This window comes from Aotus nancymaae, unplaced genomic scaffold (assembly GCF_030222135.1).
Source record: "Aotus nancymaae isolate 86718 unplaced genomic scaffold, 86718_ANA_hifiasm-v0.15.2.pri h1tg000029l, whole genome shotgun sequence".
NCBI classification, from domain to species: Eukaryota; Metazoa; Chordata; class Mammalia; order Primates; family Aotidae; genus Aotus; species Aotus nancymaae.
Genome location: NW_026988442.1, coordinates 77,316,569 through 77,328,684, shown reverse-complemented (window position 1 = coordinate 77,328,684; position 12,116 = coordinate 77,316,569). Strand labels below are relative to the sequence as shown.

Below are 12,116 nucleotides of genomic sequence, written 5' to 3'. Positions count from 1 at the left end.
TTTTCTTGCCCTTAGATCTCACCCACCACTACTCATCTCAGAGCACGCTCCTTGCGCTGCCTTCCCCTAGAAGGGAATTGAATTGGAAAGTGAACTGCTAGACTTGGAGATAATTGTACACTGCACCAGTGATTTACTAATAAAAATCTTTTGGAATGAGCTAATGATGAAAATCGCCCTACAAGGGGCTGAGCACCAGCACCCACTGGACCTGGAATAGATTTCCGCCCTCAAGAGCAGCTCTGGAGCCAGGAAGCAGTGAGCCGTGAGCATTTGGTTAGGTAAGTGCGTGCCCTGGAGACAGGGAGGATCTAGTCCTGACAGTTTGTCTGCAGGTGACACTGGCCCTCATCTGCATGGCCTCTCTCAAGCTGGCGGGCCTCCTGGCTACTGACCAGAATGGAGACACCACACAGTTCACATAGCGTGTTTGTTGTTGGAACACAAGTCCTGAAAAAGTTGTCAAGGGAAAGCTGAGTGCCTGCGTTTGGGCAACGCCTCCGAGTTAGTTAGTTGTTAGCTTCCCTCCCTGAGCTTCCATGATGTAGATTAGACCCAACAACAAGAAAACCAGCAGAAGAGAAACCAACAGGATCCTGCACTTCCCACACTTGCTTTAGTTTCATGTTTGTTACATGTTAACATTCCTCGACATACTCCTCAGAGCACTGCTGGGGACGCCACCTGTGAGCATGGTTCCATGACCTCACAGAACAAGCTCCCTTCCCTCCACCAGCCTGGAGGGGAGACAGGGCCCCAAAGCTGGAGCAAGGCCTGGGCGCAGCTGTCCCTCAGCTCCAGGCAAGAGCAGCCTCCAGCACCGCCAGGTGAGTGTACAGCCCCTACCTGAGTGGTCAGAGTCCTTCAGGGGCTCCACGCTCAGGCCCCCTAGGCACAAGCTTCCCCTCACACGTCATCCTTCAGCCACAGCGAAAAACCTGCCCATGACGGGACTCCCCATGTGTTGGTGCCGCGCAGTGACGACTCCCAAAGATTGTCTTCCCAAACCATATAAAATGGGTGAAGGTCTTTATTGGTCAGACACTACTGCCCAGGCAAGCAGTGGTGTGAGAGGTACAGAACATTATGGGCTGGGGAACACTGCTACGGAATCTAAACCTACCGTGACATCAGCTGAGAACGTCTTGTTCCTTACAGAGCAGCGACCCATCTCTCAGACTGTAATATACCATTACCACTTAACACAGCGTATAGATATATGCATATATGGATAGATTACAATTATTTATTTATTACAAATAAACCGTAGTTTCACATCTCTCAAAAATGGATCCAGTTTTCACATGGATGTTCAGGTTCTGAATGTACGAGAAAGGGTCATGTGCTTATTGAATTCGTCCATGCAAAGCTTATACATATATCACTAAGTACTTTAAAAAATAGAATGGTCTCCTTTTGAGCAAATCAGTTTAGATTTAGAATTAGTAAAACAGTATGAAACTAATGAGATGATACACTGATAGAAATTAGGAAGTGACATACTGATGGTTCTGGGTGTGTAAAGGGTGAGGGGTACAATCTTCCCTTAAGACCTGCCAGGAGAGGAGAGACCTGGAACCAGGAGGGGGGGCCGCACAGGAGGCGGTGGGTCTGCTCAGTCCTATGCCGTGCCGGCTCAGAGCACCACAAAAGACCTTTCTGCCAAGCAAAGGTCTCGTCCTACTCACGAGAACCATCGTACTCCAGAGAATAGAAAACGTCAGTCCCGGCTGGAGATGGGGAAGCGGGTCCCCTCCTAGGGGTGTTGTCCTAACATGTTTGATGGGGGCAGCAGGTGAAGGGGGCAAGGTAGATCCACCTGGCTGGGCAGACCTTGTCTTGTAACGACAGACCGCGTGAAAGAAAACTTCCAAAAAGAAACCAGATGTTCAGTTAAATATTGGCACCCTTTGCCTATGTGGAAACTTCTAACCTTGATGGTCTCATGCAGACGCCGGCCCCCTTCACTCAAACATCTCGTAGTGACGTGTCTGCCTCACCCTCGGCACCATGTCGATGAGGAGTCTGCAGAGACAAGATAGACAAAGTCACCTCCCCGCCAGAGCCTCCACCGCATGGGGCTGGGAGCTTTGGGGAAACATGTTTTCATTTTTTTTTCTAAGATAATTCAGATACTACAAAATTCACCTTATGTACATCTCAGTAGTTTTTTGTATATTCATCAATTTGGATCATCTCAAAAAGAAACCCCATGCCTGCTGTAGCGTCACACCTCATCCTCCCCACACCTGATGAGCAGCACCCTCCTTCTGGCCTCTGTTTATATAAAATATGAATAGGCAAACCCACAAAGTCACACAACACGTTGCCTTTCGTGACTTCCTTCGTAACATTTCAACTCCATCCATGTTGTAGCAAGTATTAGCGCTTCGTTCCTTGTTGGGACTGAGTAAGAGTCCGCTGCATAGCTCTACCACATTTATCTATTCATCAGTTAATGGACAGTTGGGTTCTTCCTACATTTTGCCTATTATGAATAACCCTGCTGTTTATTTCATGCACAGCTGGGGCCCATGGTAACTCCACGTTTCACAATTTCAGGAGCTGCCACCATGGCTGTACCATTGTCCATTCTCACAGCCATAGATGCGGGCTCCACATCCTCACCAACACTTGCAGGTGGCCCTCTGTTTGATGATAGCCATCCTACCTTTCCTTGAGGGATGGAAGCGTTTTAACATTTAAAAGCACAGCATCCTTTAGAAACAAACAGTTCTCTGAAAGGCCAGCTCCAGCCTGGGTGCTGAAGCCCATGTCAGTGACGCCGTACAGCCTTTCTGTACTGACGAGTCCCCTTTCACAGAAGTTCTCTAAGTCTAGGGATGCAGCCTCTGGCCAGCACACTGTCACATCCCCCACATGTGGCAGGAGGGGCTCCACTTGCAAGGAAACCACATAAAGGTGCTTCCGTGGGGCATCATGATGGCAGAGGAAGGAGCATAGATGTCAGGATGCAGGCTCCGAAGGCATGAGATGGAAGGAAAGGAGTGCCTTTATGGCTTAAAGGCCTGAAGCCTCTTGTCCCTCCCTCACTTCTGTGCCAGCCTCAAGAATATCTGACCCCTGCTGGGCGCTTTTCCAGTCACTTGCCACTGGTCAGGCTCAGGAGGGGCACATGTACAAAAGGTGACCTTCAGAAGCCTACTCTGTCATTTCTTGACTGAGGAAGGTGGTGGGAAAGTGGCGCTCCTGGCTGCCGGGAAAGGAAAGAGGAAAGCACAAGAACCTACTTGACCCCATAGGCAAATATGGTGAGGCCGATGAGAACACCTATGCTGCCGTCCAGGTACCAGACCGCTGAGTCATGCTTGAACACTTCCGCACTCAGAAGAATGGAGAAGCCCATCACGCCACCCACAAGGGAGTTAAACCCTGCAAAGGAAGCAGAGAGAGGCTAGATGGCAGTGCCAAGCAATCCAAGAAAATTACCCAAATGCCAGTCCTGCCTCCACACACTGAAGCATGTGCCGGAAGGAACTGTGGCCAAAACTCTCACGAGTGACAGCCACCACCTGGGCCCATCAAGTCTCTGCCCAAATGTCACCAGATATCTCCCAGAATAGAGCCGTCACCCCCAGCATCATCCTGTACCTGCTTTATTTCTCTTCCGGGGACCGAGGCCATGTGTGCTTTATAGCCCGTCTCCCCCACGCTCGCTAGAACGCAGGCCTCCTAGAGGCAAGGGTTTGGTTCTCTGCTGAGTCCACAGTGCCCAAGACAGCTCTGGGCTCACAGTAGACATTCAAATTACCTGGGGACTCATATCTGAGTGTCTGCTGGGCCAGATTCTGAGTTGGGTGTTCAGGATGTGCGGTTACCTATAAATCTTCTCAATCCTGTGATGACACATTATCGTCATCATCCCTGTTTTTGCCGATAAGAAAACAGGTTAAATACATCGATGGAGGTTATCCAGGTTAAGAAGGGCTGGGATTCTACCCAAACCTACATCCTTTCCTCCCAAGTCTCCTCTAAGTAACCTGAGGATTTTTCCTTTCCCTCCAGAAGAGAGATGTAAAGTCTATTATGTTAAATTTTTTTGCAAAGTATTGGCTACATGGTTGGAGAAATGGCCATAAAAACAGAACTGGAGCTACTAGATACCGACCACCATCTCCTTCACACGGCAGCCCGTTGGGTCTCAAAGCTTACATGTGATACTTCTACTTTACCTGAGCTGTCAAAGGCCACATGGGAAGGGAATGGCTTAGGGTGGCTTCTAGGGTCTCCCCATGAAGAGGACCCTCTGTCAGTGAGCAGCAGCCAGACTCTCTGGCAGGAAAACCCCCGTCACCAGCTCAGATCCCACCAGGCCCCTCGCATCCAGCCACACGACCCTGCGACAGCCACCCTGCCCTCGCCTCAGGACCACTGGATTTGTCACCGTTGCCCAGGGCCTCACCTCAGGTGACTGCAGGTCACCTCCCTCCCAGCCCTGTCCGCAGCCCCCAGCCCCTACACCTCCTCCTCTCTGCCCGATACCCTTCTGCCTCCAGCTAACATGCAAGCTTCGCCATTTTAACTGCCCCCCTCCTCTCTCACTAGAAACCTAAGCTTAAGGACAGGAGCTTTGTCTCTCCCTGCAGTATTTGAAGTCCCAGGACAGGGCCTGGCATTCATCGGGGTGCAAATGACCGCTGCATTAATGAGCGACCACACAGAGGAAGAAGCCAGGGGCCCAGCCTGAGCGCTGGGTCCTGGGAGGGAACCACCCCTGCCCCGCTCCCGCGGACATCAGTCACCTCAGGAGAAGGAAGCCCAAGCCAGCTGCTGCTTGGAAAAGAGGCAAAGAGTGTGAGGTTCCCCAGACAGCCACTAGATGTCCACTCAGCTCCACCAAGTCAACAGCTCTGCCAGCCAGCACCAAGACCGGCCCAGCTTGCTGCTCCTGACAGCAGGTCCACCAGGCGCTCCCCGATGGCCCACAGCTGAGATACTGGTGGCAGGGTCACCTGTTTGCCATATCTTCTAGGAGGGGACTCTGCCCTGCCCAGCTCAGCTCACCTTTTGTGATGACAGAGCCTGACTCATTTCAGCTTCACTTCTTGTGAGTCTGCCTGAGGATGCTGGACTGAGCACACAGGGGCTGGGGACCGAGTCCGTGGCCGCCTGGGGCATCACTCCAAACATCCTTTACTCCACATGAAGAGCCCTGAGTCCCCAGCCCGCACCAACGCAGCAGGCAGGCCCGGCCGTCACTCCCCTCTGCAGGGCCAGCCTCACGAGCTTGGCCCTTTCCCTACAGCTGGGACCACAGAGCCGCTCTAGTGAAGAAATGCTGTTATCAGTTTAGGAGCATCCAATGGCACAAAACGATGGCTGGGGCCATCCTGATTAGAGCTCCCCCAGTCTGGCTTTGCCAACTGGATCAGGATCTGTGTAGTTAAACACGTTCATTGTATGCAGAATATTCTAAAGTTTCTTGTGTGCTTGAAAGAAAATCACGGATGAGGTACTTGAGAGTTGGACGTGAGCAGAAGAGCGCACACCCATTCCAGAGGAGTTTCCAGATTCGCCCCAGCTGTTCCCGTAGGACTGAAGCTGCGCCCCTCATCCAGAGCGCTCCCCCAGGGCCCTCTCACTCTTCCTCTGATTTGTAGTATGTGTTTGTTGTATAAAATCACATTACCCTAACTAATAAAAAGCAAGCTTCAGCCCAGTCATCCCGATAGGAACAAACCCATGACAATGACACACCCAAAGCCATAAACCAGATCAGACCAGATTGACTGCGCGCACAGGGTAAAGCGGGGAAGTCGGGAACCTCTCCACAGTCTCCATCGTCCACATCCTGCTGTTTCTTTCCCTGAAGATCTGCTTCCCGGCAATAAGGACGCCCTAGCGAACAGCAAGGCAGCTGGCAGGGTCAGCCTGGCCCACTTCAGCCAGCCCCTGCCAGGTGACAGGGGAGGCCGGCCCTCCCCGCCAGAGAGGATGCTGGGCTCAGCCGCAGCCTGGCTGGCAGCCACAAGGAACCCCCAATATTGATGACAGCCATGGCTCCCTGACCCTGTCCTGCCCGCCCACCTTCCAAAGTAAGGAAAGAACAGAGAGGAGATAATTACAGACCGCTCCCTAGTTCTGCTAATCAATGAATGGAAAAAGCGCAGATCCCAGACAGTAGAATTAGCAGGAGGCTATAATTACTGCTGCATGTTTTGCCAGCAACACACCACCTAGCGGATCGTGGGGCCACAGAGCACAGCACCCCCTGGGAACAGGCTCAGGGGTGGGGGCACTGCCTCTGCTCTCTGTCTCTGTCTCATCAAACGCACTCGGCTGATTCATCCCTCCGCTGCCCATCTATACCTACCCCACCACCTCCCACACCCTCTCCCTCACCCCATCCGAGCTGCCATCGCCTCCTCTCCACAGGCCTCCCCCTGCTCAGCTCCCTCCACTCTGCTCCCCACCACCAATGACCAGAGGACTCTGCAGAAAACAGCAATCATATCACCCTACCTGTTTCAACATTTGGCAAAATATCCCAATCACACCCTAGACCTCAAGCCTCTCCCTGCTCTGCCCTCCCCCACTTCCAAGTGAGGAAGGAAGGGACCCCCCCCATGCCCCTTCCTCAGACTCCCTCCGCCTGGAGGACCGCTGTTCCCTACTTTTCACCTGATTGTGAGACAGTTTTCACCCAAACTCCTCACTTTTCCTTGTAATGACCTCCTCCCTAGTTCACAAGTATGATGGAAATATTGCTTATGTGTGTGACGGATTCGTGTGCATAAATCCATCAGAAGTTGTTTTATGAGAAAAGCAGCCGTATTGATGTTCTCCCCTGTACACCGTATCACATGGTGGAAGCCAGAACAGCGAAGTATAGACAGAGATTGTGTATCTGGAGTATCTATAATCTTAGGAAACACCACCAACCAAGTCACAGGGCCAGTGTTCCGAGGAGGGGGTGTCAAGCCCCATGGCCATGGGCCAGGTGGGGCCAGGGACTCCTGCTGGGGGCTCTGACTGCTGGATCCACAGGCAGGTGTCCAGCCAGCGAGGCTGTCTGTAGCCCAACTACAGTCAGCGAGCAGATCAAGATGCCAGGGGTCTGCAAGCCAGAGGGGCTTGACAGCCCACCCGGGAACTGCCCAAGGACCTGCCTCTGTGGAATCACCATCGGGAGCCCAGAAAGCTGTTCAGACCCATCCTGCCTACCCCAGGGATTCCTGCCGTTCCCGCTTATTCTAGGTGAGGGGACATTGGCAGGGAGGTAGGCAGCTGAGGGAAGCCGAGGCCAGCCAGGCCTCCACTCTGCAGCCTAAAGGGCCGGGCCAGAGTATGGCCCTCGGAGCCACATAAAGGGACCTCTAAGGCAGCTGGAGGTCCCAACCCAAAGCCCTGGCCAGGGCCCACTCATCGCTCTGCTCTTGGCACAGCACCCACCACCACCCCACCTCCCCCACCACCCCGCCGTCCTGGCTACACTCATCCTTAAGGAAAGGATGGCTCCATGGCCAAGGAATGCATTTGCTTTTTCAGATCACAAAGCAGCAGATTACAAAAATCCCAGTGGGTGAACTCCCTACCCCAAATCCCAGGTCTGCCCCAGATAGGAAAGGCCGGGCCAAGGAAGCTGCATCTTGTAGGAAAATACATTCGTGTCAACTGGATGCAAGCTGCCTACAATTCTACAATGTCTCAGTGGGTGGCAGAGACCCCAGATGCCCAGGCTGTGGCCTCAGTATGCTGTGTCATTCTCAGGAGGCTGATACAAGGTCTTTATATCCAGCTGTGGTAGAAAGATGTGTCTATTTGTAGCAGAGGGGTTACTTGGCTGAGTTGCAACCACGTTTTGGGGATCAGGGCAGGATGCCTCACAGCAAGAAGGCAGAAACCGGAAAGGGAGGCTCTGCTTCGGGGCTGGTTTACCAGCCGGCACAGCACCTCGCGCAGCGCCAGGCACAAGGGAACTGCGCAAACCCTGCTGGGCCGGTGTTACTGCAACTTCATGTTCCAACAGCATCAACCTGGGACCTGATGGCAGCAGGATCCTGACTGCCCCCAGCCTGGCAGGAGGTGGCAAACCAGGGCTTCATCGGAGCTTGGGGAGTGGGCCCTGCCCGCCTGCCGCACGTGGAGGGACCTTCGCGCTGCTTAAAGCTGCACGGGGAAGAGGCAGGCTCAAACCCCAGCAGTCAAGGCAGTCAGTCCTCTCGCCGTTTCAAACCACTTTTACCATCTAAATAGCGTTGGTTTCGTATGGACTAAAGGTTTCCTCAGCCCCGGAAGCAAGGCGGCGTCTCACAAAGGCAGAAACCAACAGCAGCTGTGGGGCGGGGTCCCCCGTGTCACATGGTATGCAGGAGTGCTGGGCACAGCAGGGGCCATCCTCCCTGGGGAGAAGCTGTACTTGGCCCCTGGGGCGGGCACAGGGCCAGCACCAAACCTCGCTGTGCACCACGTGAACTGGGGCGCTGGCGTAAAACACCAGTTCCCGGGCCCCAACTCAATCCCCTGGAATCAGAATCTTTGGGGTGGGCCCAGGAATCTGTGTTTTCAGCAAACCCCAAGCAATTTCAGTGCAGCCAGCCTGGTGAGTGGTCAACTGATGAGCATCTGGGGTCCCGGGATTTTGTCAGGATGTCGGGTCCTGTAACCCCCTACATCCTCAGGCCTGTTCAGAGGAACCCCATGCACATCCATGCACATGGCTGATGCTCTTCCGAGAATAGCCATGTCTGAAAAGCTGGGGGCCTCCTCTTGCCTTCCCAAAAGACAGCGTTGCAGACTCAGGAGTGGGGAGTGGGCACGGGGACTTCTGGCCTCCCAACAAGGACAACCAGCCCGTACCCTACCCTCACCCCCTAGACCTGCCCACACATCTGCCAACAGTCCCGCCACCTCTACGGATGGATTCTTGGGCCAGAGCTCAGTCCCAGGGTGGAAACATCACTTTGGCTTCCTGTGCCCCGCCCACTGTGCACAGTCCAGCTCTGCACCCAGAAGGTCCTCAACATCGGATAAGACAAACAGCCTATGCCATGTCACCATGCTGTGTCATGTGGGTGAGAAGGGCCTCCCCACCCCGGCCCTGCCAACCATCACTGTCCCCACGCACATCTCCACCCACACACTTCACACACGAAAGAGACTTGAGAGTTTGGGACAAGGAAGTGTTCCTTAAAAAACAATCGAGCCTGGTGCAATGGCTCACACCTGTAATCCCAGCACTTTGGGAGTCTGAGGTGGGAGGACTGCCTGGGCTCAGGAGTTTGAAACTACCCTGGCAACAACATGGCGAGTCCCTATCTCTCAAAACACACACACACACACACACACACAAACATTTTTATGTGTGTACATATATACATATATATACAGACACATATATATACATACATATAAATTTTTTTTAAGAATCCAAGTATTTCTGCTCTATTTTGTGCAGACGCACCCACCATCCCATAAGACTTTTGCCCTTTGACCCCCAGCACTTTACTTCTGACCCCTGGCTCTGCACATCCTCAGGAATAAATAAAAGCCACGTGTCCAGGCGGCACTGCCCGTCAAGTTTCTTGTCTATTCATCAGTGAGTGTCTCGGCGAGTCTGGGGCCTGAAACATACTTTTCCTGCACTCACACACCCTCTCTCTGTTATCCCAAAGGTCACAAAGGAAGTTCCTCCTGTCCCACAGGGACACAGACTATTCCAGCTGGCTGAGATTCTAAGCAGGGTACACACAGTTCATTTCCCCAGAGCAGGCACCTGGTAACTGCAACCTCAACTCCCAGGCAAGCGTCCCACTAGCTGAAAGCAAGAACAAGCATGGAGAATCCACAAAGGAAACATTTATAGAATCCAGAAAAGGCACTTACTTTTTATGGGGAGTAACCCACATAAAACCCAAGACTCCAGGAAGCCCTTTGTGCTTCATGATTAAGAGACTGGAGAGCCCCAAGCCTCCCTGCTAGGAGGTCAGAGTGGAGGTGATTTATGAAGAGTTTATTAGATTCCCAGGGTACAAGATATCTGCCCTGATATGGGAGCTCTGAGAACCATTAAGCAGCTTGAGGCGGGTAGGAGAGTGAGAAATGGATTCCAAATTATTAAGTTCTCCGGCAAGGCAAGCAGCTAAGAGAAACCCACACATCTTCCTCCACCGTGAGCCCAGCCCCCAGGGATTAGGCACCCTGACCTTACTCACCATCTGTTATGAGTGCTCTACTGGTCAGAACCTTCCCCAGCATGAACTTCAACACAGCCAGGATGCTGCAAAGAATCCCACTTAAAATGGAGACACTGAACAGGAAATCGTCCTGCAAAAGAAAGTTCCAGATTTCAGCAATTCACCACCTGCTGGAGCCGATCATCTGCAACCCGCTTGCCCTACAGATCAGCTTTGTTCCAAGTACAAATAGTCGGTCAGGTATGCTGCCACCAGGTGGGGGTATACTGCATGCTTTCACATCTCAATTGTGTCACCAGGAATTGGAAAAGATGCTCAAAAACAGATAACGAACATGTATATTAAATTCATGTAAGTGGAATAAAAGTTTTATGAATGGAAAAGAAAACCATTATGTATTTCTTTTCCTGTAGGAGATTCGCCTTCCCACTATTCTGCTAAAATGAGTAGCAGTCATTGATCAATAACAGAGTTGGTCGGAATGCTAAGAATGGCCTCTTCTAAATAGAATTTTCCACAGATAACAACTCACCAAGCAGTTGACGGAGGATTCTGGAACACGAAACACACCACTGGCCTAACAATCCTTCAACACAGAGCCAACTGAATTTGCCGCAGGGTCAGTTATGGCCGGAGCTACTTAAAACCGTATTTTTTTTCCCCTTAAATTCACACAGGGCAATTGAAAGTTCACATATACGTGGGTAGAGAAAATAGCACCTAAAAATACAGTCTGCTACTGACGTTATCTTAACGCTTCCTCTAAGTTGTTACCTACCTTCACTAGCAAACAAGTGAGTCCCATAGGCAAAGGTAAGCACCACTATCTCCTGACACTGGGGCCCATCCAGCTCTTCTGCTTCAAGCTCCCATGTGTCACCCCCATCGGACACAGTCTTCAGATCTCCCAATATTAAAATGCAACTGCCAGCAGAACTCTGATGCAGCATCATACACAGGCAAAGAAAGCTTCTCCCTACGCATTTGACGAATCAAATTCACAAACCGCGTGTCAGAACCTGGGAAGAGGCAGCCAGCCTGCTTCATGTTCAAAACTGAACAAAGCCATGTGAAAAGCCACTTCACTGGCAAGCGGGTATCTGTATAGGGTCAAAGTATCTCCCTGAAAATATGGGTTGATGGCGGTGGTGGTTTTGGCAACATATGTTCATAAATTCTTTGCTACTCCATCCTCCAAGAGTTGGAGATTAATCCCCCTGCCCTATCCCCTGCCCTTGAGTTTGGGCTGGACTTGGAGACTCAAATCTAACCCAGAGTATAGAAAGGGAAAAACATGGCCGGGTGTGGTGGCTAATGCCTGTAATCCCAACACTTTAGGAGGCCAAGGTGGGCAGATTGCTTGAGGTCAGGAGTTCATGACCAGTCTGGCCAACATGGTAAAACCCCATCTCTACTAAAAATACAAAAAAAAGTAGCTGGGTGTGGTGGTGTACGCCTGTAACCCTAGCTATTAGGGAGGCTTAGGCAGGGAAATCGCTTGAACTAGGGAGGTGGAGGTTGAAGTCAGCTGAGATCGTGCCACTGCACTCCAGCCTGGGTTTACCCTCCACGTGTTCCATCCCCAAATCCATACTCATTTTAACTGTGAAACAACATCAAACAAACCCAAACTGAGAGACATTCTACAAAATGCCCAACCACTACTCCTCACGTGTCAACATCATGAAACACAAGAAATGACCAAGAAACTTGTCACAGACTGGAGACTTAAGCAGATGTGACAACTAAATGCAACACAGCATCCAGACTGGATCCTGGAGCAGAAGGTCACCCACGGGGAAACGGGACAGAAGAAGAGTCTAGAGTTCTGTCTATAGCGCAGGCATCTCACGGTAGAGACGAATGTGCCGGCTATGCGCGATGTTAGCCCTAGGGCAGGCTGGAGGGAGGGGATAAGGGAACTCTCTGTACTATCTTTAAAACTCTTCTATGAATCTA

General features: G+C 51.8%; 1 protein-coding gene across 1 annotated transcript in view; it reads right to left on the bottom strand.

The window, feature by feature from the left end:
• Positions 1-1,000: 1,000 nt before the first annotated feature.
• The window catches only part of TMEM163 (transmembrane protein 163), a 262,349-nt gene continuing 251,233 nt past the window's right edge, over positions 1,001-12,116 (bottom strand). Inside the window, exons 6-8 of the mRNA XM_021667922.2 lie at positions 10,176-10,287; positions 3,252-3,393; positions 1,001-2,025 (exon numbers count right to left, since the gene is read on the bottom strand). Of these exons, the coding sequence (XP_021523597.2) occupies positions 1,965-2,025; positions 3,252-3,393; positions 10,176-10,287 (315 nt within the window). The 3' untranslated portion in view covers positions 1,001-1,964. The remainder of the gene's footprint in view (positions 2,026-3,251; positions 3,394-10,175; positions 10,288-12,116) is intronic.